Source organism: Ursus arctos, unplaced genomic scaffold (assembly GCF_023065955.2).
Source record: "Ursus arctos isolate Adak ecotype North America unplaced genomic scaffold, UrsArc2.0 scaffold_7, whole genome shotgun sequence".
In the NCBI taxonomy this organism is placed as follows: domain Eukaryota; kingdom Metazoa; phylum Chordata; class Mammalia; order Carnivora; family Ursidae; genus Ursus; species Ursus arctos.
The window spans coordinates 1,125,050-1,152,119 of NW_026623089.1; the positions used below are offsets into that span (position 1 = coordinate 1,125,050).

The window sequence follows — 27,070 nt, forward strand, 5'->3', positions numbered from 1 at the left end:
AGGCGAACCTACTTCTTTCTTTCTCTCTCTCTCTCTCTCTAATACATAAAATCTTTAAAAATGTAAATCAATAAATAAAGTTACAACCCAATATAGTTCTTTAAAAAAATGAAATAAAGTATTTTTTTAAAGATTTTATTTATTTGACAGAGAGAGAGGCAGTGAGAGAGGGAACACAAGCAGGGGGAGTGGAAGAGGGAGAAGCAGGCTCCCCGCTGAGCAGGGAGCCCGATGCGGGGCTCAATCCCAGCACCCTGGGATCATGGCCCAAGCCTAAAGCAGACGCTTAATGACTGAGCCACGCAGGCACCCCTGAAATACAGTATTTTGACCACAATCTTGCTGAAATCTTCCAGAGAGCTCCTGGAACATCTTAAAGATTTTTTTGAGAAAGTAAACTAATGAGGCGTATTTGGTGTATTACATGGAAGCCTTGTTGAGCAGGCGATACTAGACCCTCGGAGAATGGATTTATGTGGATATGTTGTTAAAACAAGTGTTTTAAAAATCGTATGAAACTCCCAGAAGTCAGATATCCTGGGATGTTATCATCTTGAAGTGTTGTGTGTCACAGAAATAACCAAATTCCTTCATTGCGTTGTCCTGAGCTCCCATCAGACCTGTAAGCGAGGGCACGGTACACCTTCCACCGTTCGCGGACCATCCTGCTTTTACTCACGTGCTTTCCTGAGAGCCTCCTGCAACCGCGTTTCATGCTCGGCGAGTACAGGTTTCTAGTAACGTGAAGATCATAAACTGAGCTGGGTCAAAATCTTCACAACTAGTGAAAAAACGATATCCGAGAAGAACAAGAATCAATTCCCCAGGACTGAATGAGCTAAGGAGAACTATTCTAATTTTATGAATTTCTGCTGACGTTTAAAAAGTGTTTGTCTTGGGGGCGCCTGGGTGGCACAGCGGTTAAGCGTCTGCCTTCGGCTCGGGGCGTGATCCCTGCGTTATGGGATCGAGCCCCACATCAGGCTCCTCCGCTATGAGCCTGCTTCTTCCTCTCCCGCTACCCCTGCTGTGCTCCCTCTCTCGCTGGCTGTCTCTATCTCTGTCGAATAAATAAATAAAATCTTAAAAAAAAAAAGTGTTTGTCTTTCCAGATTTTAGACAACTTTTTATCTTCAGCCGATTTACAGACAATTGATAACATATTCCTTTGCGAACAAACGAAACATTCACCCTGTCTCTGCACCTGCACCCCGCAGAGTTCAGGAACTCAGCGAGCATGTTTGTGTCCTGTTCGGTGTGTAAAAGGACACAGGTGGGAGGCTGGCTTGTGGACGGGGATTCTTGCCGTACTTACGTCAATAATCAGGTCAGGTTTCCTCAAAACTAGACTTGTTTTGTCAACAAATCAATGTTAATGGGAAAATCTCTGGTAAAAATGAGGGTGATTATAGATTGTAGAAATTTGCTTCTAATACTGTTCACCGTGAACCGGACTGGACGGATGTCCTCAGGCAGCCTCCGCCGCCGCCCGGCTACAATTCTGAGGCTGAACGTTGTTTTCTCACCTTTCTGACTTAGAATCACTGCAGAATAAAAGCTGCCCTTCTCCCGGAAGCCCTGCAGACTGAACGCGAGCAACCTCGATTAAAACAGTAATAATGATGGTAGGCCAGCGGTAATATCCTTTGCAACCGCTTACATTTACGACGTAGAGTAGAAGTTAAATGTCTACTTTAAGAGTGGAAGGCGAATTTTTCACAGTTCTTTCAGGGGGTGCAGGAGCAGAAAAGTTTGATGACAACTGCCTTAAAAACAGCCCTGTCTCTGGGGCAGGAAAGGTGAGAGCAGGGGTCAGGTGCGCCGATCTTCACATCACTGAGTCCCTTCCCCATTTCCCACTGTGCTTTTCTTGGACCTTGACTCCACTTTGGGGCTCCTCAGGCTTCCCCGGGGCAGCCGACCCCAGCTCTGCTGTGAGCTGCACTGGGCTGGTTTACAGGTAGGCTCCGGCCACTCTCATGTGGGGGTCCTCTAAGCGATGGCAGTTGCTACAAGGTCCCACGTGGAGAGGCAAAACCAGGTGGCAGGAAGGAACATGTTTGCTTAAACATTTCCCGGTAATTGCCTATGGAGAGGTCAGAAGGCTTATTAAAAAAATGTGTAACTTTTGGTGAGATTGCAGGATGTGCCAATAGACAAAAATTGTCATATTTCTATACTAGCAATAAGCAATCAAATGAAATGTAATAGCAATTACAATACCATCACATGACTATTTAGGGATATATCAGACAAAAGATGGGCAAGCCTTGCATGCTGAAAACTACGACACTTGGCCAAGAGAAAACCACACCTAAATCAGGGTGCAGGACGCTGTATTTGTGGGTCAGAAGACAGGACTGGCGGCTAGCTCTGGGGTTTCCCAGGAAGGGGGCCTGGGGAGCTGAGGGACATAGTGGGAGGACAGGTGTGGGCTGGGGACATGGCCTGAGGGGCTTTGCAATCTGTGTCTCTGTGGGGAAGCTGTTTTCTGTGTGTTCCCTTGCCCTCCTCATCCACCGCACTGCTGTGACAGGGACCGGTGTGATTAAGAACTTGTTGAATAAAGGAGAAGAGTCAAACTGAAGGAAAGGCCAGCTCCTCTGCAGCTGGAAGGAAAGCTGGAAAAACGAATGCCTCTCTCAAGAGCAGACAGAGCAGCAGCCGCAGCAGGGGCCCCACGGCACTTGTGTGTGGCAGAGACCCAGAGGCAGAGTGAGAGATGTCCTAGTGGGAAGGGGACTCAGGTAGATCCTGATGGAGGCCGGGATGGGGAACTAGAGCAGCGGTCCTCAGGACCCGCTAAGGAGCATTTTAGCTTTCTCTGGTTGGTCCTGAGTTGGAGGAAGGGACCGGAAGTGGGGAAGCCCTCGGTGACTGAGCCGGTGCTGGCCCTTCGGGGCTCATTGTTACAGGGCTTGCCTTGTGGCTTCCTGCACCAGTTGCTACAGATGCTGGGCTGACTTCCTGGGGGTCTGACTTGTAGCAGGCTGGCTTTCTGACTGGACACTCAGGTGAGGATCTAGATTGGTGGGTGGTCTCTGCAGGTGAGGGGCTGGATTGGGGGCTGGTCTCTGCAGGTGAGGGTCTGTACTGGTGGGTGGTCTGCGCAGGTGAGGGTCTGGATTGGTGAGTGGTCTCTGCAGGTGAGGGGTGGATTTGGGGGCTGGTCTCTGCAGTGAGGGTCTGGATTTGGGGCCGGTCTCTGCAGCTGAGGGTCTGGATTTGGGGCTGGTCTCTGCAGCTGAGGGTCTGGATTTATGGACTGGTTACTCAGGTGAGGGTCTGGATTGGTTGATGGTCTCTGCAGGTGAGAGGCGGGCACTCAGCCCATCTGCCTTCTGGAAGCGCCTTGGGTACCCAATTCCGCCAGCCGGGATTGTGGTTCCCCAGACGAGTCCCCGCCTGCGACCCCACCCGGCGCAGTTGGACCACCACACCGCCTCAGTCCCCGCCCCTCGCCGCGCCTGCGCACACGCGCCCCCCAGCCCCACGTCAACCACGCGCGTCCTCTTCCTCAGATCCGCCCTGCGCACGCGCGCCCCGCCCATCAGATCCCGTTCCGCGCACGCGCGCTGCCCTTCTTAGGTGGGGCCTCAACGAGCCCCGCGCACGCGTCGCACGCGCCGCACGCGCCCCGCGCGCCCCGCGTTCTCGCGCACGCCCAGGCCCCGCCCCGCGGCCAATTGGCGACGCCGCGGCTTATCCGCCGCTTATTTGTCGTGTGTTCGTCTTTGCGCGTCAGTCGGTCGGGCCTTTCGGTTGAGGCTTCCCGCACCGTTGGGCCCAGCGCTCGAGCTTTGGTTCCCCGCCCGCCCGGCCGCCCGCCTCTGAGCACCCACCCGACCCCGACGCGCTGCCGCAGCGCCGTCCCTCTGGCGCCATGTCGCAGAGTGGGACCCCCGGACTGCAGGAGGAGAACTTGCAGGGTGAGGCCGCGGGGGAGCCGGGGCGGGGTGGACACGGAGTGTGCGGGGAGGGCCTGCGCCGGGAGTTCGGGGGTCAGGGGCTCGGGGGCCAGGCGCCCGGGGGCTGTGGGCTCGCGGGGAGGACTCGCGCCGGGGGTTCGCGGGCCGCGGGCAGGGGGAGGCTGGGGGCTCGCGGGCCGGGGGCTGAGGGTTTAGGGGGCTAGGGGGCTGTGGGCTCGCGGGGAGGACCCGCGCCGGGGGTTCGGGGGTCAGGGGCTGGGGGGCCGTGGGCTCGCGGGGAGGGGCTCGGGGCCGTGGGCTCGCAGGGAGGACCCGCGCCGGGGGTTCGCGGGTCGCGGGCGGGGGGAGGCTGGGGGCTCGCGGGCTGGGGGCTTGCGGGCCGGGCGCCGGCGGGGAGGACCCACGCTGGGGGCTCGCGGGGAGGCCGGGGTCTGGGCGGCCGGGGGCTCGCGGGGAGGACCCGCACTGGGGGCTCTCGAGTCCCGGGCGGGGGGGACTTGAGGGCTTGTGGTTTTGAGGGCTGGGGGCTCGCAGGCCGGGACGCAGGTTGGATCCCACCAACAAGCCTGAACTCCGCTCTGGTGACTGGCAGTCCTTCCTTGAAGTCCCAGCTCTCTGCGTCCGCATAGCTTTCTAAAGGCGTGTTTTATTCCCAATCCGGTACTTAAGTGTTGGTTTTAGCGAGCAGAGGCCAAGGTGGTTCAAGTTGAATCGTGCGGTTTTCAGATTTAAACCTTACTAGTTCTGTCCGTGGTGACTGTTAGGACTTCTTGGAAGGAAGGAAAGGATGAAGGGGGTTACTGGAGATACAGGGCTCAGGTCCATCCACCGCTCTTTAGTGTAAGATAAACAGCTTAAAAATGGTATGGGCAGGTAATAAGGGTGTTTTTTTTTTTTTTTTTTTTTAAGTTCAGGTTTCACTTGTACTAGAGCGTCATTCCAAAACAGAGCTGGAAATTGATTTATGGGTTAAGAAAAATACAAGCAGAATGACACTGTCCCAGTCCATGCAGGGCCCCTGAGCAGATGCTTGTCCCCAGCCCTGCGCCTGCTGTTTCTGGATCTGTAGACTCTCCTTTTGCATCTCAGGGAGCCGGGCCCAGAAGGCTGGGCACTGCTCACTTGCACAACCAAGTGGGCGGCAGCCTTGAGATCTGCCTCCTGGTTCTTTCCTCAGTAGGGCCGCTACCCAAGCCTTGTTCTCTGTGGCCCCTTGTAGTGATCCCCAGGGCCCAGGAGAAGCCTGCTGGCCCACGACCTTTGTATTCTCTGAAGCAAAAGTTCAGTAAGCAAAATGAGCATGTAAATAAGCTTTAGAGAGGGCTGTGCAAACGTTTGGGAGTGAATTTTTCAGCTCATTAGGACTTAAAATCCTTCTATTCAGAAAAATCTAGTGAGATGTTAATTATTTTTCTTGTTCCTTGACATGATTTTACTGGGCAAGACGCAGTGCCACGCAGTGTGTAACATGTACTTAAAAACTGCAACCACTTTTAAAAAGTTCTGTAAGCTCTTTAAAATTCGACATCAGTTGGTTTTCTTTGAAACAGATAAAGGGATGAAGGGTTTAAATTCTCTGTCTCTTCTGTAAGGTACGGTTGTATAGCCTCTGCCTTAGGATCATCCTTTTTCTAATGATCAAGCTACTTATTTCCCAACAGTGTTTTCCTCACAGGCTGGGATTTAGTCTCTGTGATTGTTCTGAGCCCTCCTGAGGGGGCTCGGATCGCCATTCCTTGACTGACCCCAAACTGCTGAGTCATTGGCAATACAAAACTGCCAGCTTCTGAGTTAAAAGATTTGTTTTTGTGTTTTGCTTATTCTATAAAAAGATGGTTACACACTGAGTGGAAATTCGTGTTGAGTCTTCTCTGGGCCCTTCTCTCGAGTGTACGTGCTGCGGGGCACTAGCTCAGCCTCGGCCCCCAGTGGGTGGAGTCCCCTGGTCACATCACGTGGGGCCTCACAGCTGCCCTGAGAAATGTGAGTCCGGGCCTGGTTCCTGGCTGAGGCAGTGCTTGTCCCCTGTCTGTTCTGATTTGATTACCTCTTGTTTATATTCGAACCAAGTACAGAGCAAGCCCTGGTGAGCGCAGCCCGCAGACAACAGCAGACATCCTCCCTGAGGGGTTAACAGCAACCCCCGGGCCATTCTGGTTTAAGCTTTTGTCTAGCAGGATGGTGTCTGTGCCTTTCTTTTCCCTTTAGACCTACACCTGCCCCAGTCCCATCGGGAGATAGAGTTGTGTGCTGATGGTGTCAGTCTCATGGGGGAGGGGCTTGCATCACTGACTCCCACGGGACCCCTGAATGAGAAGCTGAGCTATTCTTGAGTGTGTGGTTTCAGCAAGGTGCCCACCGCTTTGCTCTGAGACAGCCCCCTCCCCTCCGCGCTTTCTCTGCGGCCAGCCCCATGGTTGAGTTGTTGCAGGCAGGCCACCATGGGCAGAGGTGTCTGAAGAGAAAAACTAAATTTCTTTTGAAGGGAAATTGTAGTATTGTGAAGTTTGACAGCGAAGGGGTTTCAGCCGCCGAGATCCTACCCCAATCCCCGCATCTCACAGATGGTCACTGTGAGGCCCAGAGGCTAAGTGGAAAAGAGGGTAGGTGACAACAAGTGAGGCAAGAGTCGGCCTCCAGTGAAGGGCCAGTGGGATGCTGGGAGCCTGAATAACATCCCAGGCAGCAGGGTCCTGGCGCACCTCCTGGGGAGGAAATGAGGGCTTAAGCAGCCCCTTGGGAACCAGGATCCTAAGTGCTCCACCCCATTTTGACTCTTAAGTTCAAAGTTATGGGTCCATCAGGTCTCTTTGGTTCCTGTCTCACCTACCTTGAGAAGCTTTTATTTATTTTTTATTTATTTTCTAAAACACTGTTTATTTACTTGTAAATAGTGGTCGTGTTTACAGAAAGCTTTTACAACCTTCACTTTCGTAAATAAAACCCACCTCTCCTAGGGAAGACGCCCACTCGGGAATGCCACGCCTTCTCCAACATCCCTCTGTTCTGACTTTCCATCCTGAAGGTTATGGGATGCCTGCTGCTCCCCTCATCAGTGCTCTTCCACTCTGGATGCCCAACATCGCCATTACAACTTTTTCAAAACCTACGTGTGCTGGGGCTCTGGCTCAGCATTCCAAACCAGAATTTTCAGAGAGCTGGGCGAGGCTTCTGGGGAGCCTTGGGAGAGCACACGGGGCTTCTTCACAGCTGCCAGGGCCACGCAGTGGGGTGGCCTTGTGGGGCTCCACAGCCGTTGCAGCTGGAGAGAAACGCTTGCTCTGGGTTGGGGAGTGGGCAGTGGGGCTAGGGGATTGACTTGTCCTCTGTCACACAAGAGGCAGGAGCTGTGCTGGGCTCTTCGTCTCTAGCTTGTGGAGAGATGGGACGTGGACTTGTTTGTGTGCCGGTGTCTTGGTAGCGATGTGAAGGGCACGTAGGTGTGTGTGTGGGGGGAGACAGCAAGGGGAGGGAGATGAAGTGAGGAAGGAGGTCTTGCCTCGGGTCGGTTAACACCACGGTCTGTCTCTTCGATGATACCAAGTTACTTGATCCGTTATTGTGATTCTGAGGAAGCTTTCCGAGGTCTCGAAGCCACCTTAATCCCCACCTTTCTTGCTCAATAAGATGAGTGATCCTAACACTTGCATGATGTAGGTGGACGAATAGCAAGCCCGGTGCTCCCTCGCCAGGAAGTATGCTTCCTGCCCCGTTGCTGCAGGTTAATAATAAAATTCTCGTCCTAGTAAATCATTCTTGGAATACAGCTTCTGGACTCAAAACTATAGACCGTCCAGAATGGGATTTTTTTGCTTTCTCAGGATGCTTAGGACTTTTTAGGGCGTGTTTTAAAAAACATGAGTTTGTCTTCTTGGAGTCTTGAGTTGGCCCTTGTGATGTAACAAAAAAAGCCATACATACCTGTATGTATCTAATAGTGTTACATGTTAATTATATCTCAGGGTTTTTTATTTTAATTTTTTTGAAGATTTTATTTGTAAGTAATCTCTACACCCAACATGAAGTGTGAACTGACAACCTGGAGATCAAAAGTTGCATATTTCTCCGACTGAGCCAGCGGGTGCTCCAATGGTATCTGCTTAAAGCAAGTGTTCGTATGTGATCTTTTTCCCTCCTTCTTGGCGCAGAGCTCCAAAAACCCTTAGAATTTTTTGAGTGATATTAGTGGCTTTTTGATAAAGAGCCCCTTTTGTGAGGAGGCCCCTTGGAACACATGGAGTCTGGTATTGAGGTGACTTGGTGGGGCCCTGGGTGGCCACCACATGGAGGTGGGATAAGAGGGTGCACACCCCCCTCCAGGGATGGGAGGGGCTGGAGATGGGTTAGAAAAACTCCACGCAGCGAGGTTCAGAGAGAGTTGTGTTGAATGAGCCGACGTGCGTGGAGCATGGCCCCCCTTCCTCACACTCAGTCCTGTGTGTCTTTTCCAGTGGGCTGTTCCTAAGTTGTATTCTTTCTAATAAATGGGTAAATGGAAGTAAAGTGTCTTCCTGAGTTCTGTGAGTTGTTCTAGGGAATTACTGGACCCGGGCGGGTGTCGTAGGAGCTCCTACATTTGTAGTCTGCAGCTTGGACGGCCCGTGTCAGCTGCTCTCCACTGGAGGCCCCGTCTCCTGACGCTTGGTGCACGGGCCCCGCCTCGCTCCGGCTTGTGTGGCTGTGGGGCTGAATCACTGGACAACCCATTGGTGAACAACCCCCCCCCCCCCATTTCATGTCAGAAGTGATGTCATGAAAAGATACTGCACCCCTCACACTCCGTCAATGTCACCCAGCACAGGCCACCGACAGCGTGCCTTGGCCTAGTCGAGTAAGTGGAGCCAGGCCTGGCCCCCGAATGACAGGTGGAGGTTGGGGGAATGGAACCGTGCCCGAGCTGGAGTCCTAGCTGTCCGAGTGGCCCCAGGCAGGACTCCCACTCTGGAGCTTCTATCACAGTACTTCAGGGTCAGGAGGCCCCGGAGCTCTTGGAGATGCGCTCAGACGTGCGGTCTCAGGGCTGCTGCGGTGTGAGATGCCCTGAAGTCACTGCAGCTTCTGTGGATGTGCCGTGGCTGCGTGGCCTGGGCTCCTAGACAGGCCCTGGCCTCCTTGTGTATTAGTGACGCGCTCACGTGGGCCAGGCCAGCGTGAAGCACTTGAGACGTTAGAGAGTGTGCTAACTGGAAAGCTTGCGTGAGTGTTTTGTTCCCTAACTGGGAGACTAATGGAAGGCTGGGTGGCGGGTCTTTGATCTGCTTTTTTCTGATGAAGGTAACCTATTCGAGCAACTACTGAGGGCAGGTTAGGACTCCAAAGAGATGCCCATCTGGCGTGCTGGGAAGGTGGAGACCTGCTTGTGCCTCCGGCTCATGTGGTGGAGCGGGGTGGGCAGCTCTGTCCCCGCCGCCCGCACAGTGTCGTGTACCCCTGTGTGGGGTGAAGGCCAGACGACTGAGCGCACCGCGATCACACAGTGCTGTGCAGGGCCATGCTGGGGTCAGCAGAGTGGCGGCTCGGGGTCACGACTGTTGGAATAAAATGAGAGTAGCTGTGAACATGGCTCATCTCATGGCTCTGGTGTCTGCATTTCTGTCTTCTGTAGTCCGCCTTCACCCTGCCCATACTGCCCCTGCCCTCCGTGGGCACCCAGAGTGGCCTTTGACAGACGGTGCTGGAGATACACAGACCTGTGATGCAAAACAGAGAAACTGTCTAGCTGTCTCAGGCTCAGAAACAGACCTGTGCGTGTCGCCAGCTTGATTTCTGGCAGAGGGGGGTGAGGGCAGTGTGGTCAGTGAGTGGTGCCGGGCAGCTGGCTGTCCGCAGGGAAAGCCTCACCCATTGGGGACCACGTGCACAGACTGAACCCCAGCTCCTTAAACCCCGATCTGCATGAGGGTCCCCACTAGACAGGTCTCCACGGCCTCAGAGTAGGAAGAGATTGTAACTTTGAATTTAAATCAAAGACTTCTGTTGGTCAGAACATGACAGTAAACCTGAGAAGGCGAGCCGGAGGGAAAGGTACTTGCAGCACGTTCACATGAAGAAAGTCTTGTATCTCGAACACTGAGCTCCTACGGAAAGAGGAAGACATTTTTGAAGAGCTAATTTATTTTGTTTTTCTTTTTTCAGAGAGAGTGCATGGAGGGGCAAAGGGAGAGAGAGAATCTCAGGCAGCCACCCCACTGAGCACGGAGCCCGATGCAGGGCTTGATCTAAGGACCCCGAGTTCATGCCTTGAGCCCAGACCGAGTCGGATGCTCAACTGACTGAGCCACGCAGCGCCGCTTGAATGACTCATTTACAAAGATGCGTCCAAGTGGCCAGTCAGCATAGGAAAAGATGGCCAGTTTCAGTGGAAATCAGAGAAATAGAAAATAAACCACACTAGACACCGTCACGGAATGGCAAAATTTAAAGACTGGTTTATTGGGAGGTTTCCTGGTTCAGCCGTGTCAGAGGGCAGGCCTTTCCCAATAGCTCTGAATGTGCACGTGCTCCTTCTGGCCTCAGTCCTGCTCCCGAGTCTGTGTTGACAGAAACAAGAGTGTGGCCACCATGAAACATGAGCGGTTACAGGGGTGCCGGGGTGGCCCAGTTGGCGAGGCAGCTGACTCTTGGTTTCAGCTCAGGTCATGATCGGGGTCCCTCCTGGTACACACTCGCTCTCTCGCAAATAAATCAATCTTAAAAACCCTGCTAGCGGTTACGGAAGCACTAATGGTTGCAACCACATACCTGACGAGTGGACGGTCTGTGGTGGAGCCGACGGTGCGTCCTGTCCCGTAGCAGCAGCATGTGAGGTGCTCATCCACCAGCACTTGGGGGCCCCCCAAGTACAGCCCCCCCCCCAGACGTTGCTGTTGGGGCCCGGCTCACATCCCCAGCTGTGCCGAGCCTGCTACTTGGGGCGCTTTCAGGACGTCTGTGTAGGGGTCACGTCCACCCTTCTCCGGGATGGGCCAGGACCGTTCCTGAGCTCTCCCACCTGTCGGCTTCCCCAGACACAGGCGCGCACAGGCACAGCCGCCGGCCGCCGCTCCCCGGCCTGTCCTTGCCGGCCCGTGACTGCGGTGCTGACGTGTGCGTGTGCAGCACGGTGTGCCCAGGACGGTGCTGAGATTGGAGTTGAATTTACCACGGAACCGCAGCCGGTGGGCAAGCCAGAGACCAGCCTGGCTGGAGAGAGTGGCTTCACTTGCAGGGTTGGTGGTGGGTCGGGGGTGGTAGGTGCTGTGGTTCGGTTCTGGTAAGCAGATGATCTGGTGCTAAGACAGCTCTCTGAATCTACAGATTCTGGGTAGAGGCAGTTGGGGATGTGTAACAATTGTCAATTTTTAGTTCAACTAAGAAGGCCAACATCCTTCCTGTAACGACGTGGCTAACTGGATACGTGGGGGATGGCTTGCTCAGTCACGTTTAGTGAGAAATTTGTTCTAGGCAGAGTATGTTCATCTGGCTTCTGGGGGAAGTAAATACAGAAGAGCTGTCGGGAGTTTTGTGGGGCCTCAGGATCAGAATGTGATGCTGGTGTGGAAATAAGTGGATTAGAGACAGTGTATAAACCTTTAAAAAAATTTAAATCTCTTAAGCTCTTGTTGATGCCCTTTTTCTTCTAAAAGTTGAGTGGAAAAAAGCGTCACGGTCTGTTGGACTCTGCTGGCACAGGAGGTTACCAGGCACCTGCCTGGTGTCCAGGAATGGCAGGAGACACGCACACGCGTGCCCTGGTGCCAGGGGCCGGCCTTGGGTCCCTGGGAGGGCCAGGCCAGGCCACGGGGATGCACCTGCCAGAGATGGGCGCCAGCGGTGTGTTTTGGTGTGTTTCAAGGACTCAGCCTGTTGTGTGTCCCCGGCACTTCTTAGAAATGGAAGGGTGGGCTGGTTGTATGTTAGGACTAGGCTCCACAGTGGGCAGAAAATCCCAATGGTGCCCTTCTGTGTCTCCATCAGGCTCCTGGGTGGAACTGCACTTCAGCAATAACGGGAACGGGAGCAGTGTTCCAGCCTCTGTTTCTATTTATAACGGTGACCTGGAAAAAATATTGCTGGATGCCCAGCATGAGTCTGGACGGAGTAGCTCCAAGAGCTCTCACTGTGACAGGTGGGTGCAGACAAGCACGTCTGTTCCGGTGCTGGCATCAGGCTGGAAGCGCTGGTTTATGCTGAGCACGGGCCAAGTCCCGGAGCAGCGTCTCCATCCCTCCCTGGATCGCGGGAGCCTGGGCCTCCCGTGGGAGGGACTGTGGTGAAGCTGGGGGGTGGACGGCACGCACGCAGTTCCCGAGCCTCTGCGCCTGGCGCGTCCTGGCTCCGTCAGCTTGGTCACCGCGAGCTGCTGAGTGTCAGCGCTGCCAGTGAATGTGGACAGCATGGCTGAGTCAGAAATCAAAGGTCAGGTGCCCTCAGGCTGTGCCGCGGAGCACAGAGCTGGCGAGAACGCCCGCCCCCGAACTGTGTCCACAACACCCCCCCTCCCCCGGGACTGGCTCCTGGACGCCTGCCAGGCTCAGCTGACCGGGTGGGGGGTGGGGAGGACCTGGGTGCTGGGGCTGGCGCTTCCTCCTCTCTGAGGAGAGGGTCCCGGGCCTGTGCGGGATTTGCTTCTCATGACAAATCATGTTAACATCCTGTTATTTCTCCCGTTGTCCTCTGTGTCCCTACCAAGCCCACCTCGCTCACAGACCCCTCAAGATACGAACCGAGCTTCGGAAATGGACACCCACAGCATTGGAGAGAAAAACAGCTCTCAGGTGGGCTGCGGCAGGTGCTCGTGGTCTGTTGGCTTGCTGGACGGTGTCAATGGGACTGAGCAGAGAAAGTGTGTTTTTGTAGGAGGGTCTCTTGCCTTTTTTAAAACCATGGGGTGGGGGCCTCCGGACACGCAGGCCTCACACTGAGCTGACAAGAGTAAGTACGGGCTCCGCTGCCCTCACGTGCCACCCAAGGACGCTCGGGGAGCGCAGTCGGGCCTGCAGCCTGGCGGGGACCATGTGACCGGTGGGGAGGGGACCTGGGAGCCACTTAGTGGTTGGCCCCTGTGTTGGCTAGCAGTCGGGCGGTGAGTGGGTTTTCGCATCTCAGGCTCAGGAGAGCCTGGCATGACCTGCGGAGCCCCTGGGGGGTTCTGCCATTGTGGGGGTGGCGCTGACACGGCCTCTGCACCAGACGCCGCCGTTGCTTCCAGAAACCATGCGTCCAGCTGTGCTGACTGGCGCTTGTGTGGTTCAGTGTTAGGAGCAAACAGCTGAGGCCACTTGCCTACCATGTGCTCAAATGTTTCCTGGGTCTTTACACGCCAGGGCTACGTTCTGTTGTCGGGGAGGCCTGCCTCTCAGAACTCGGGGCCCTGGCCCCCAGGACTGCCGCACCTGCGCAAGCTGGGATGCGCGGGGAATGTTTCCTTTGGGTGTTTTCAGCGATGATGTGAACATGAACAGTTGACTCCTTTTCCTGTATTTATTTCAAAATCTCTTAGGAAGGGAGCTCTTGCGGTCAGTACCACTGAGGCACTTGATCCCGTGGGGTCTCCCCTCTGGGTTTCTCTCCCACGCACACCTTCTTGGCACCGTCCCGGGTCTCCCAGGGGCTCTGACGGTGTCCTCAGGGCCGCTGGTTGGTTCTGCTACTGCTTCTAGAGTATTTCCAAAATTTTAAGCTGTGCTTTTGCTGATTTGCAAAAGGAATTATGTGCTTAGGTTCAGACCTTTTTTAATGCAAAAACCCACAAAACTACCTGTGATCAGTGTTTTAAGTGTTCAGGAGGCAGCTTGGAATCACAGTGTGTCTCCCGCGGAACACGGAATTGTTCCAGAGGCTGCCGCGCACGCCGCCGTCTGGAACCACTGCCGCGTGGGGCCTACGGATGGCTTTCATTTTCTCTGAAAACCCACGCCGCGGGCAGCATGTGCGTGGATGCCTTTGTCCTCACTGCGCACCGCCTCCTCGGACAGTGTGCGCAGCCTCCGTGTCCTTCTGGAAGGGACGGATGTGCGTGGAGGCCGGACCCGGCCAGCTGACGTGGGGTGCGGGGGGGACGCGCGGCTCTGCGCCGCTGAGCGGCTGTTCACGTTGATTCTGTCGTAGTCTGAGGAAGATTATATCGAGAGAAGGAAAGAAGTTGAGAGCATCTTGAAGAAAAACTCGGACTGGATTTGGGATTGGTCAAGTCGGCCGGAAAACATCCCCCCCAAGTGAGTGTCTCCAGTGGCGCGGGGTGTTGTGCCCGCGGCGCCGGCGGCTCACTGGCCCGTCTTCCTCCCCAGGGAGCTCCTGTTCAAGCACCCGAAGCGCGCGGCCACGCTCAGCATGAGGAACACGAGCGTCATGAAGAAGGGGGGCATCTTCTCGGCCGAGTTCCTGAAGGTCTTCCTCCCGTCCCTGCTGCTCTCTCACCTGCTGGCCATCGGGTTGGGGTGAGTGAGGCCGCGCGTGGCCTGCCTCCGGATAATTCTGAGTGCGGGGAATTTCGAAACCTCTCCTTCAGGTACAGGTCGTAAGTCAGCTTACGTAACGTGAGCACGTGAACAAGGCACAGGACACGGAGCCTTGACCGTGGAGGGGCCCCGGCCCCCTCACTTCTGGCCCTGCTGTGGGGGCGGCCCCAATGGAGCCCTGAGACCACGTGTGTCTGGTGCTTCCCTGATGCCTGGCTTCTCAGTCTGGACCGTCCTGTGTGGGTGTGGACCACAGCCTCACTGCTTTGGTTCTGGCACTGAGTGGACGGATGCTCTAAGCTGTCCCTCCCCTTGCAGCTGGCTGGGTTCAGGAACCCACCACACCTCCCACAGCGCAGCGCTGTGGCAGTCCCGCGTGGCTTTAGCAGGGAAGTGAGCCCCGTGTGCCTCTGTCCCGATGTGCCGCAGTGTTCTGTGCGTGCAGCTCGCCGGACAGACCGCTTGTCCCCAAGGGCATCTGACGGATGCTGGCCTCCAGGGCCCAGAGGGGAACAGGATGAGAAAGCCCCTGAGACAGGCCCTATTTTCCCAGATCCTGTGAATGGGGTGGATGAGACCTGGGCTGTTCAGTCTCAGGGCGGGTGGGCGCTTCCTGGTCTTGCAAGGTTCCACCTTGCCTACCACTCCTGTGGGCAGTGAGCGCAGGGCTGCCCTTCACCACCCTCCCTTCAGAGCCTCAGACCCTCATTCTGGGAACTATGCCAGGGACTTGGCTTCCCAACCGGCCAGAGGCTCCTGGACGTCAGCGTCCAACGTGAAAGTCCTCCACGGTCCTGGGCCAGACCCTGTCCCCCTTCCTGCTCAGAGTTCTGTCTCTTGGCTCAGCCCCACCGGCTTCATTCTGGCCAGTGCATCATCAAGCTGGGCTTGGAGTTTTCTCCAGAACTAGTAGGTTAGGTCCTGTGGGAGCAGGGCCCGGTGCACGTTCATTTCAGGGTAAATTCCTGCAGCCTGCTCCCACCTAGCGTCCCTGCCTTTCTCTGTTCTGCCAGCCTCTCAGAACTCGCTGGTGCCCTGAACCTGTCAGGGCTGCCCGTGGATTTTGGGATGAAGTCCCCCCTCTCGTTCATCTGAGGAGGCTCCCCAGCATGATCTGTGGGCTCTTCTCTGCCCAAGGACAGGGCTTTGTTATTCAGCGAAGGCCTTGGTGAGGTGGGAGGTGATGCCCCATGGGTGACTCCCCAGCAGCGTGTTACTGCATGAATGTGAAAACAGCTGTTCTGTGTCGGGAGAGCACTTGTGGCAGGTCGGTGGCGTCCTCTGTACCGGTACGGAGCACGCGGACGGTAGAGCACGGCGGGGTTTCAGAATTAGATTATAAAATACGTAACGATACATCATGAAGCACTTGGTAAGAGAGTCCTCACAAAGTTCTCAGAAGCAGGTCGAAGGTAGCGGGTCCCCTACCGCAGAAGCTCGAGGCAGCTCGAGTGGCCAGGTCTCAGCTGTGAGAGTCGTGAGCCCCACGCTAACCGCTGACTGCTTTTTCTGTGAAGGATCTACATTGGAAGGCGTCTAACAACTTCCACCAGCACCTTCTGATGAAGAAGCGGAAGCTGGCTTTTGTCCCGTAGCGGGGGTTTCTGTCGGAGCCGGCAGCGGCGCGGGCCGGGGAGCCGACTCGGGCCGTGGGGGCTGTGCCGCTCGGTTGGCCTGCTGTTCTGCAGATGCTGCGTTCCTAATCTAGCGGAACGGAAGGGAGGACAAGCCTGCCAGCCTGTAATCATACCTATGGGGTCAGTTAACAAGCATGTCCCACTGATTAACATCTACTGTAATAATTTGGTAGTAAATTTTGTTTGATATTATAAATACTGAAGTATAAATAATTTTAACATACTAGATACGACATGTAGTATTTTAACAAAAATTGTCTGTAACCAGTTATTCAGTTAAAGTACTTTATATCTGAAAAGAATGAATAACGTTTATTAAAATGATTATATAAGGGGTTTATCCCAAATGAATATCGTGGCCTTATCTTCACTCTGTTACAGGAAATACTATGTTTATGGGGATGCAGGTTGTCTGTACTAAAGACTGCATTTAACTCTGCTGTTCTTGGTCACGCGGTGGAATCCGGGCAACAGATGAGACTCCACTGTCTGGCTCGGACACTAAGCCACGAGCCCCTGCAGGGTGTTGGCAGCCACCCTGGACAGTCGGTCTTCTGTCCTGGGCGCCTGCTAAGTGTCTTCCCTCTCTTAGCTCTCTCTGGATTGCTGAATTTAGTCCTACTCTTCGTGTTCGGTTTTGTGCTCTTAGAATCAGCTTCATTCTAAGCAAATCTGTGTCTACTTCAAAAGACTGGAAATAGAAAAAAAATAAATCTTTGCCAAATCCTTCAGAGAGGACTGTAGTCACATATGGTTTAAATGAAATGTCAAAAAGCTTTCTGATTAAACCAGGCGTCCACCCTGTTGTCGTCATTACCTTTCCGACAGCATGACATCTTCATGGCTGCCTCTTGGACATCCTGTGTGTATCCCGTTGTGTATTCCACATTTCCACCCTCAGTTCAGTTGTGTTAAAATAAATAACATTTTAAGTTTTTAAAATTTCTGTTTATATTAAATGATTATCCTGGACCTAGCAGTGGACAGCCGCCTCATCGGGAGAAAGCCGGTTGAACGGCGTCGGAGTTCTTCACGTAACTTCTCTAGGAAAGATAAAGATCCAAGTCACCTGGATGTGCTCTGGCCAAGCCAGTTCCCTTGTGACTCACAGCACATGGATCTGCTTTTGTCTGAAACGAAGGGGCTCGTTCCTCTGCTGCTTCTGTCGGGAGCACCCCGCCATGGGGGCTGCACTCAGCACGGCCGGGCGAGGGCCAGCCTCTTGGGACTTGCATTTCCTGCGCACAGGGACTCCCCGGCGGCCTTCTGAGCCATCATCGCTCGGGCGATTGGGGGCTCTCTGCAGGGCAGTTTCTTTTGTCCCCCTCTTGGTGGCATTAGCTGAACACTGAGCAGAACTGGCTGGAAGTCCTCCAGGGCTGTTAGGAAAGTGCTTTTCTGTGAGTGACACGGGGGATTAAGACCTGGGCCTTCTAGAGGCCCCTCCTGACACTGCATGGAGGTGGACATTTCTGTATTTGCATGGCTCTCTCGGTGTGTGCTTTGTTCTTCCTTTTGGGTAGGATAATAGCATTGGAGTCCTTAAGGTTTTGCGAATAGCCCTTTGTACTTGTCATTGTATTCACTGAATAGCAGGTTTACATGTTTGGATTATGTTAAATAACCTAAACATGTAAGTTGCCCCTTCTGAACGCAGCTTCCTGGTCCAGGTGCCTGCAGATTCCAGCGGGGCATTTGGACGCTGGGACCGCAGGTTGGATACAGCTCTGGAGGAAAATCAGGCAGCACCTGGAAAAACACCTGCTCATTCCTTCTGACTTATGCCCACGTGTAGGAATCTACCCTGAAGATACACCTCTGAAAGCCTGAAAATCTACAGTAGCGTGTCCAGTAGGAGACGCTTGAAAGCGGCGCGGTCCCCGTGTGCAGACAGGTGGTGGCCACGCTGTCGCGCTCCCTTGCTGGAGCCCAGTGCGGCTTCTCAGAACGACCAAGAGGCTTCAACAAACGGCTGCGCATTTCTGGGTGTATGGGTTCCCTAACAGACGGGGCCTGGAATTGGCGGCAGGCAGCTGTTGAGCGGCCACCGCGTTTCCGATTGCCGGTCTCCCTGTACGTGTGCCCACCCCGGATGGCCTGCTCGGCCAGCAGCAGGCGGAGGCTGTGCTCCGGGCCAGCCGCACTCCCGGGGGCTCCTAGCGCCTCGGGGACAGGCCTACCTGGGGAGGGCGGTCCAGCTTCAACACGGGCCTTCTGGCATCAGGCGAGCTGCCCCAGGGGATACTGCTGCCACTGAGAGGAGCTGAGCCCAAACTGCAGGCTGAGGAGCAAAATAAAGGATTTGAAAAACAAATATATATGGTGTGCTAGCATCTGTGCAAAAAAGAGCCAAAGAGGGGTGCCTGGGTGGCTCAGTCGTTAAGCGTCTGCCTTCGGCTCAGGGCATGATCCCAGCGTTCTGGGATCGAGCCCCACATCTGGCTCCTCTGCTGGGAGCCTGCTTCTTCCTCCCACTCCCCCTGTGTTCCCTCTGTAATTGCCTGTCTCTCTCTCTGTCAAATAAATAAAAATCTTAAAAAAAAAAAAAAGCCAAAGAAAATAGACACAGAACTGCTCACTTGTGGAAAAAGAACCCACGAATATAGAAATGTGGGAGACTGGCTGCTACCGGGGGTGGGTGGTGGCAGGTAGGGGGATGGGAAATGGGAGAAGGAAGCCATAGGCCTTTTTCGTGACTGACTCAGAACCCCAGCAGTGCTTCAGAACCCCAGCAGTGCTTCACAAAGCTAAAATCACGAACTAACCAGCATCTTCAAAGGAATTCCACGTGGAATGCAAACGGGAACTTGACTACTACAAGTAAAGGAGGCCACGCTGGTGGGCGGGGGAGGTGGACGAAGCTGCCGAGCCAGGACCCGTACATGGCACCAGGGGGGACGGGGGACAGGGTGGGCCAGAGCCAGCGGTGGATTTTAATGGGGGGGGGGTGGCCGTACTAGCTCACCGTCTTGAGCACACAGTCCTAGCTGTCCGCACAAGTGTCCATGCAAATATGTGGGTTCCTAGCTTTGTCCAAAGGGCCTGATGAGCAACGCCAAGTCCACGGCACTGGGCTGGCCGGTTACTGGATCGGGTTCTTCACACTGTTCTTCAGTGATTGCAGGGCAAGGGGCGGGAGCCAGGAAGGGCTCGGAAGCCAGCACAGCGCAAGGGCACAGGGGCCAAGGTGAAGGAACCCGCAGGGGCCCAAAGTGGCACAACCAAGGAGCAGAGCCACGACAGTGATGGACGCTGACCCAGAGACTCCAGCCGGCGTCCCCGAGTCCACACTGATACACAGCAGACAGTGGGAGAAAGGCACAGTTCTTCTCCCTTAGAATTCCAGCTACATACGGAAGGGCTGACGGGACAAGGGACCATCAGGCAAACAGCCGCCGAGTCCGTGGATGCCAGAGCGAGTGGGTAAAGGTGTGTAGGAGGGCAGTAGGCTGCCCCACGGGGGAGTCATCACAAAACGGAAACTCGGAGTTGGACGGTAAAGAAGCCTAGTAGAGCCGGAACACGGTCAGTTACCCCACGAGCAGGGCGGCCAGAGCCCTAGGGGGAAGGCCACCACCTCAGTGAATGGGGCTGGGAGAACTGGACCCCTGTGCTACCGCCCAGCACGACGCAGGGCGCCTGGCTGGCTCCGTGGGTGGAGCATGTGATTCTTGATCTCGGGGTTGTGAGTTCAAGCCCCACACGGGGCATAGAGCTGACTTTAAAATCTTGGGGCACCGGGGTGCCTGGGTGGCGCAGCGGTTAAGCATCTGCCTTTGGCTCAGGGCGTGATCCCAGCGTTATGGGATCGAGCCCCACATCAGGCTCCTCCACTATGAGCCTGCTTCTTCCTCTCCCACTCCCCCTGCTTGTGTTCCCTCTCTCTCTGGCTGTCTCTCTCTCTGTTGAATAAATAAATAAAATCTTTAAAAAAAATAAAAAAAAAAATAAAAAAAAAAAATAAAATCTTGGGGCACCTGGGTGGCTCAGTGGATTAAGCGGCCGGCTCTTGATTTCGGCTCAGGTCATGATCCCGGGGTCGTGAGTTGGATCCCCGCATCAAGCTCTGCACTCAGGGGAACCTCCCTCTCTCATTGCCCCTGCGCCTGCTCACGCACTCTCTAAAATAAATTGTTTTAAAAGATTTTATTTATTTGAGGCAGAGAGGGTACAAGTGGGGGGAGAGCAGAGGGAGAGGGAGGAACAGACTCCCCGCCAAGCAGGGAGCCCGATGGGCTCGACCCCAGGACCCTGGGATCCTGACCTGAGCTGAAGGCAGACACTTAACTGACTGAGCCACCAAAGTGCCCCTAAAATAAATCTTAAAAATAAAATAAAATCTTTAAAAAAATTATTAAAAACACCCAACAATGAATTTAAGACCTGAAACCAAAAGCCAGAAAAAAATAGGCAGTCACCTCCCCGACCCTGATCTTGGTGATGGTTTTTTGTATTTGACACGAAATGCAAGAGCAACAGAAGCAAAAATGAACCAGTGGGACCACACTGAACTAAAGGTCTTATGCTCCCTGAAGGAAGCCATCAACCTGGTGAAACAAACCTACCAAGCAGGAGAAAATACCTGTAAATTGTATATCTGATGGCTAATATTCTAAATAATTCCTACGACTTCATGGTAACAAGTCGATTGGATTAAAAGTGGGCAGAAGACATGAGCAGACATTTCTCCGAAGAAGACATCCAGGCGACCAACAGACACATGAAAAGATGCCCAACATCACTGGTCATGAGGCAAATGCAAATCAAAACCACAATGAGACGTCACCTCACACCTGTGGGAATGGCTAAAAATAGAAAACCCGAGAAACAACAGGTATTGGCGAGGATGTGAAAAACCCTCGTGCCGCTGGTGGGAATGCAAGCTGGGGCGGCCACTGTGGACAACAGTATGGGGGCTCCTCAAACAGTTAAAAACAGAGCCACCCTGCGACCCAGAAATTGCACTTCCAGGTACACATCTGAAGAAAAGGAAAACACTGATTTGAAGGTATCTACACCCCACCATGTTCACGGTATTATTTACAACAGCCAGGATTTGGAAACAAGCTAAGTGTCCATCCATGGATAAATGGGTAAACTGTGCTGTCTCTCCTTCCCTCTCGCTCCCGCACTTACACGTGCGCAGGAATATTACTCAGCCGTAAAACAGAAGGAAATCTTGCCATTTCCTTCATTTTCAACACGGATGGACCTTGATGGCACGATGCTCAGTGAATGAAGTCAAACAGCATGATCCCGCTTCTATGTGGAATCTTTTTTAAGATTTTATTTGAGAGGCAGAGAGAGAGCACAAGCAGGGCGGAGGGAGCAGAGGAAGAGAGAGAAGCAGACTCCCCGCGGAGCAGGGAGCCCGATGCAGGACTCGATCCCAGGACCCTGAGATCATGACCTGAGCTGAAGGTAGACATTGAACCGACTGAGCCACCCAGGCGCCCCTCTGTGTGGAATCTAAAAGCAAAGCAAAAACCAAAAACCAAGCTCACAGACACACTGAATAGACTGGTGGTTGCCCGAGTGGAGGGGGGGCTGTGGGAGAAATGGGGAGAATGAGTGAAAAGGCACAAATGTCCAGTTAGAAACTAAAGCCGTGGGGACGTAATTCGGGGTGTGGTGACTACAGGTCACACAGTTGTGTGTGTGGAAGTTGCTGAGGGAGTAGGTCTTAGACGTTCTCATCACAAGATACAGCATTTTGTGACCGTATGTGGTGACGGATGCTAACCAGAGTCGCTGTGGTGGTCACTTCCCAACACAGCAAACACCGAGTCACACTGTCCACCTGAAACTCGTCTGTGTTCGTCACACCTCAGTGAAACAAAGGAAGACGCCATTTCTAACGACAACCATAGAACGATGCGGCATTAAGATACTTCGAGTTTAGAGAACATGCTTTCCCCTGAAAGTGCTTGGATAACAAACTCATGCTCCTCGTCCTACAAAACACACTAACGGTGAGCTCTGGGGCAGACAAGTGAATTGTCTCCATACATCCCAGAGGAACACCGAACATTCTGGGGAGGGGTGTGATGCCGCGTGGAAGCCCGCGAGGGGACAGGGCTCTGCCCGCACGTCTGGGCCCCGCTGCGCTCCAGCGGCCTCCGCACCGGCTCGGAGCCTCTGTGCGACTCGGTCTCCGTCTGACTGCTGGGTCTGGGAGCGGAGCCTGGTGGAGACGGTGGTGGTGCCCCAGGTTGCCACGGCCGCGTGTGACGCAGAGCTCAGCGGCCTGGGGGGGGATCTCCTGCAGACCACGGCTCCTCCGGCGACTTCCCGAGATTATCAGAGATTATCTGGGATCATTCGGCATCATTGGAGACATCACAGGCGTCGCTGGTTCTCACCGTCCTTGACGGCACGGAGCTGAAAGTGAATGCACGGTGCGTGCTCGGGGAAGGAGTGCCACCTGAGGCAGGAAACGAAGGACAGGCCAGGTGACACCCCCCCCCCCCCCGCCCCACGGCGGCAGTCCAGCCTCCCGGCCAGTGGGGCTGCTGCCCGCCCTGGACACCCGATGCCGGGACCCCACCTGCGCTCACGCCCCAAGGAGAGCGACGTGCTGCCAGACGAGGCGCGGAGGATGCCAGCGGACTCCAGGCCCAGGTGACATCTGCACACGTTCTTGTCGGTCATTCCCTGCTCATGCCTCCGGGGCCACAGGTGTGGAAGCCTTCCCTGCGCCCTGTCCGTGCCCGCCCCTCACCAGCCCCATGGGGACACAGCGTGGGGCCCAGACGCACGGAGTGCAGACCGGAGCCCCCCACCATGACCGTGGGCCGCAGGGCATCCACCTGTACCCCACCGCCAGACTGGTGTGAGGACAGCCCTCAGTTGAGGGCCGGCATTCCGCGAGCACCCAGTAGGAGGGGGTTGTCACCACCGGCATTAGCGCCCAGGCCAGTGACACCCATCACTGCCCGTGACAGCCCTGTGTGTGTGGGGGGGGAGGGGCTGCCTTTTACCCACGTGTGGTCCCTACCCCACCCATACTTGGCCCCCAGCACCGTCCCCAGCTGGTGTGGAGACCCCTTGTGGGGGAACACGCTCAGCTTCCGGGGGTGCCCCCTGCTGTGGGCCCAAAGGAGCCCCGTGCACCGAGGGCGGGACCCACGGCAGCACGGTCGAGCCTGGCCAGGCAGCTGTGAGCTGCCCCCGCCAGCGGGCCTTTCCAGTGAGTGCAGAACTTGGGGTTGGCAGGCCGAGGCCTGAAGGCTGCTGTCTGTGGGCCCCGGGTGCCACCCCCCTCCACCGCGAAGGCCCAAGGACCAGGGTCTTGGTTAGTTTTCACACCAGCTTGCACGGTACTGTTCTCGACTTCTACACGCTCCTGCTGAGCACGCAAGCCAGGTCGTGACGGAAATGATGGTTCCATCCCCACTTAACACCGCTGGCGGGACCCTAGCGCCAACCCCACCTCCGACTGCAGCAGTGTGCCCAGAACGACGTCCTCCAGACCACAGGCACCTGCCGTTCCTTCACCGACGGAGCCGAGGAGTCGCCGTCACCCAGGCTACTCAGTCCGGGCTCCCCCCCACCTCTGCACAGAGCACAGTGCGAAAGACGTCTCCAATTCGGACGTTCTCCTCAACCCCCTTACGCAAGGACTTGCCCACACGCGTGGACTCCGGGGACGGCCTCCGGCTGTGAAAATAGGGCCACTGAGCTCCTTGGAGAAGAGCGGGCAGAGACTTGGCCTTTGCTGTTGTCCCACCGTGAACGGCAATGACTTGTGGACAGCGGACCACCAGACTCTTGAGTCTTACACTAGCTTCTAATTAGAAACTTGATTTTTCTTAAAAAAAAAAAAATAGCGTGTCTAAATCCACACATGAATAAAGCGCATTCACCCCAACCCAGGTCACGGGCCTAGACAGCACGAAAGCGTCAAGGAAAACAGCAGCACAGAATTCTAAGAATGAAAACAAGTCCCACAGCGGACTTCCAGGAACAGAGACAATGTCTGTAACTGTAAAGGAGAAAAGGGCAAGGCTGCGGTGGCCGCGGGGACAGCGCTTCCCTTCGGCTGGGTCCCCTCCGTGACACGGAAGGCCCGCTGTCTACGTGGTGGGAAAAGCTGTCCGAACACACAGTGCAAATCCAGGTAAACATTTAAAATTTATTACACCTTGTGATCAAAATAGGGGAACACATACATACAATCCCATTAGACCTTTTTTCTGAAGGACCAGGGGGGATCGAGAACTCCGCGCCACACCTCAGATCTGTCAATTGTGCCACCATGGATATGCAGTAGGAATTATTTTTTTAATTAATTGTACTTTTAAATTCTCCATTTCTAACTGAATGTGAATTAAAGTGGCATTCCATTAACATTAATTCGAGACATTTGTTCTTACAGATCCATATCGTAAGTAAGCAAAATACGCCTTAAAATTTCAAGAGCAGTGCAGGCGCCCCGGCGCTCCCGCCCCTGGAGGACACTGGGATTTGGGCCCGTGTGTAAAAATGCCAGGAAGGGCCAGTCACTTAGCACCGTCATGCGTCTGTTTCATCTTGGGAAATGCTGATTTCTGGTATCAAAGGGCCTACTTTGCAAATACACCCCAAGGCGGGGTGTCCGCACGCAGTCACAGTTGCCTCTGCCGCATTTTCAGCAATATGAAATTCAGCATGCATGTAATTTCAGCAATTTTTAAAAAGAATATCCCTCCCACAAGTACTCTAAAAAGGTTTTAAAAGCAAGCACGTCAGTGTTCCGGCTGTGAACCGGAGGCGTACCGGAACCCAGCTGTTTTATAGCAGCCGTCCTGCTGCTCGCAGGGCTCCTTCTCATAGGCGGTCCGAGTTCAGGTCCGCAGACCTTACCTGGCGCGTTACCTGCACTATTTCCACAGAAACAAAGCAGAGTTACCGAGTTTGGGACGGACAGGTTCAGAGGACACACGTTTCTCACTGTTCCAAAGCACGATTTTGCAGAATTTCATCATGTGCAAGGAAAGCAAATAAAAAGCCAATACTTGTCTTGGGTTTAAAAACACTTTTTATAGTGTGTTGCTTTTATTCAGTGGCCGCACCAGAAGGTGTGACGGTAGATACAGGTGTGGGGGGAGTAAAGCTGCCTGAGCCTGCTCGGGGAGCCCATGCCCTCAACGGGGGCCGCCTGGGCTCGGAGGAAGGCGCAGGGCGGGGGGACACGGCGGCACACGCGTGTGAAGGCCCGAGTGTGATGGGGGTGGGGGGGTAAGAGTTGCAGAAAGACAGACGTTCCATCAGACAACTTTTCTCTCAGGTGTTAACTTTTTGGTCTACAAACTGGAAAGGAAGGCTCAGACTGAAATAAATACATTTATTTTGATAATGGCCTTTATTGCGCATCATCCGCCAACTCGGCACTGAGCAGGTGTCCCGGGAGCGGCGGCCCGGGCCCCCTCACTGCAGGCGGAAGGCCGGCCCCTCCCGTCTGGGAGGGGCCAGGCCGCGCTTGCTGCTCCTCACAGGGAGGAGGACAGCGCCCCTCCTCCGAGAAGACGGCCGGGCTCAGTCCCCGCACGCGCAGGCTTCCTTAGTTGACTTTGTCCTGGAAGATGTACAGGTTGTTGGTGGCGGCCACGGCGATGATGTTCTCGGCCGGGTGCCAGGCCGTGTGCAGGATCTTCTTGTTGAAGTCCAGACTGTCCACACTAATCTCGTCCTTCTTCCTCTTGCCGCCGGTGCACACCTTCCGAGGCTTCAAGCTGGCTCGAGGCTTGCTGTTCTCCCGGGAAGCTTCCAGCGTGACGTCCCGCCGTGCATTCCGATCAAACATCCTGAAGAAGTTGTTGTAGGACCCGGTCATGATCGCACTGCTCAAGACAAGAAGAGAGAGTAACGCTTGTCAAGGACGACGCGCTCGACACCCCCGCCGCATGTGGGCCCAGCCCCCGGGACGCCAGCGCGGGCGACCTTCCCTCACCCCTCCTCTATGTGACAAGACCATTTCTAGGAATGAGAACCGACACTAAGAATGGTCAGGAGAGAAATGCAATGAAAATTCCCCACTGAACTGCATATGTGCAATCACGTCAGCAAAAATAAATAGTACAGAGAAGGGAAAAAAGAACAGTCACACTTTTCATTACACTTTTTTTTTTTTAAAGTGATCTCTACACCCAGCATGGGGCTCGAACTCACACCCAGGAGATCACAAGTCCCGTGCTCTTCTGACTGAGCCAGCCAGGAACTCCACATTAGTGCATCTTTAAAAAGTAAAAAACCCGACGCACTCCTCTGTCCCAGCCATGAGTAACAGTGTGATTTACTTTCAGGTCTTGAATACTTGCAACTCTGTCAACAGTTCAGAGCTGGTTTGCGCTCGGTGGACATTAGTCAGGCTTGTCCCAGCACAGTACACAGTTGCCCAAAGAATACTTTTTAATTCATTTTGACGTCAAAAAGTTCTTTCCCAGGAAGCAACAGGAACACAAAGGGGAAATGTCCTAGACCTCAGTGCGGATCTCAGACGCTGCCATGCTGCCCACGATCTTCTTTTTTTTCAAAGATTTTATTTGACAGAGAGAGCCAGCGAGAGGGAACACAAGCAGGGGGAGCGGGAGAGGGAGAAGCAGGCTTCCCGCTTAGCAGGGAGCCCGAAGCGGGGCTCGATCCCAGGACCCTGGGATCATGACCTGAGCCCAAGGCAGACGCCTAACGACTGAGCCACCCAGGCGTCCCCGTGCTGCCCACGTTCTTATTTCTCCAGAATTCTGACGGCTTCCACCGTCTCTACAGCTGAAAACATTTGTTACACTGATAGAAACTTCGGTCTTTTTCTATAACACTAGAGGAAAATGGCTTACAGCAAGTGCTGCCATGATTTGGCCTGTGGCTTTAGAACAAACCCCACTGCAGACAGGGAGGGGGTTCAGACCTTGCCCCATGGACCCTGTTGGCGGCACAGCCCGGTCCTGGCGGCTCCCTGTGGTCTCCTCCGAGGAGCCCACGGCCTCCCGTCTCATTGAGGCATGGCTAGCGGCTGACCCTGGTGGCAGGCAAGTCCCTCACGGTGTCACTAACCTCACCTAAAACCGCGCCCAGAAAACAGGGTGAA

The 27,070-nt window shown here is 54.6% G+C and overlaps 2 protein-coding genes across 3 annotated transcripts in view; one reads left to right on the plus strand and one right to left on the minus strand.

Annotated features, from left to right (window-relative positions):
- The first annotated feature begins 3,564 nt into the window (after positions 1 to 3,564).
- BNIP3 (BCL2 interacting protein 3) lies at positions 3,565 to 18,319 on the plus strand. Its single transcript, XM_026494427.4, has 6 exons — positions 3,565 to 3,929; positions 11,886 to 12,036; positions 12,601 to 12,685; positions 14,019 to 14,125; positions 14,198 to 14,347; positions 15,886 to 18,319. Exons 1-6 carry the CDS (start codon positions 3,884 to 3,886, stop codon positions 15,929 to 15,931), a joined length of 585 nt encoding a protein of 194 aa, XP_026350212.1. The 5' UTR covers positions 3,565 to 3,883; the 3' UTR covers positions 15,932 to 18,319.
- Positions 18,320 to 25,006: 6,687 nt separating this feature from the next.
- The window catches only part of PPP2R2D (protein phosphatase 2 regulatory subunit Bdelta), a 49,707-nt gene continuing 47,643 nt past the window's right edge, over positions 25,007 to 27,070 (minus strand). For both annotated transcript variants that reach the window (XM_026494422.4, XM_026494423.4), the window contains exon 10: positions 25,007 to 25,826. In XM_026494422.4, the coding sequence (XP_026350207.1) occupies positions 25,547 to 25,826 (280 nt within the window). In that variant the 3' untranslated portion in view covers positions 25,007 to 25,546. The remainder of the gene's footprint in view (positions 25,827 to 27,070) is intronic.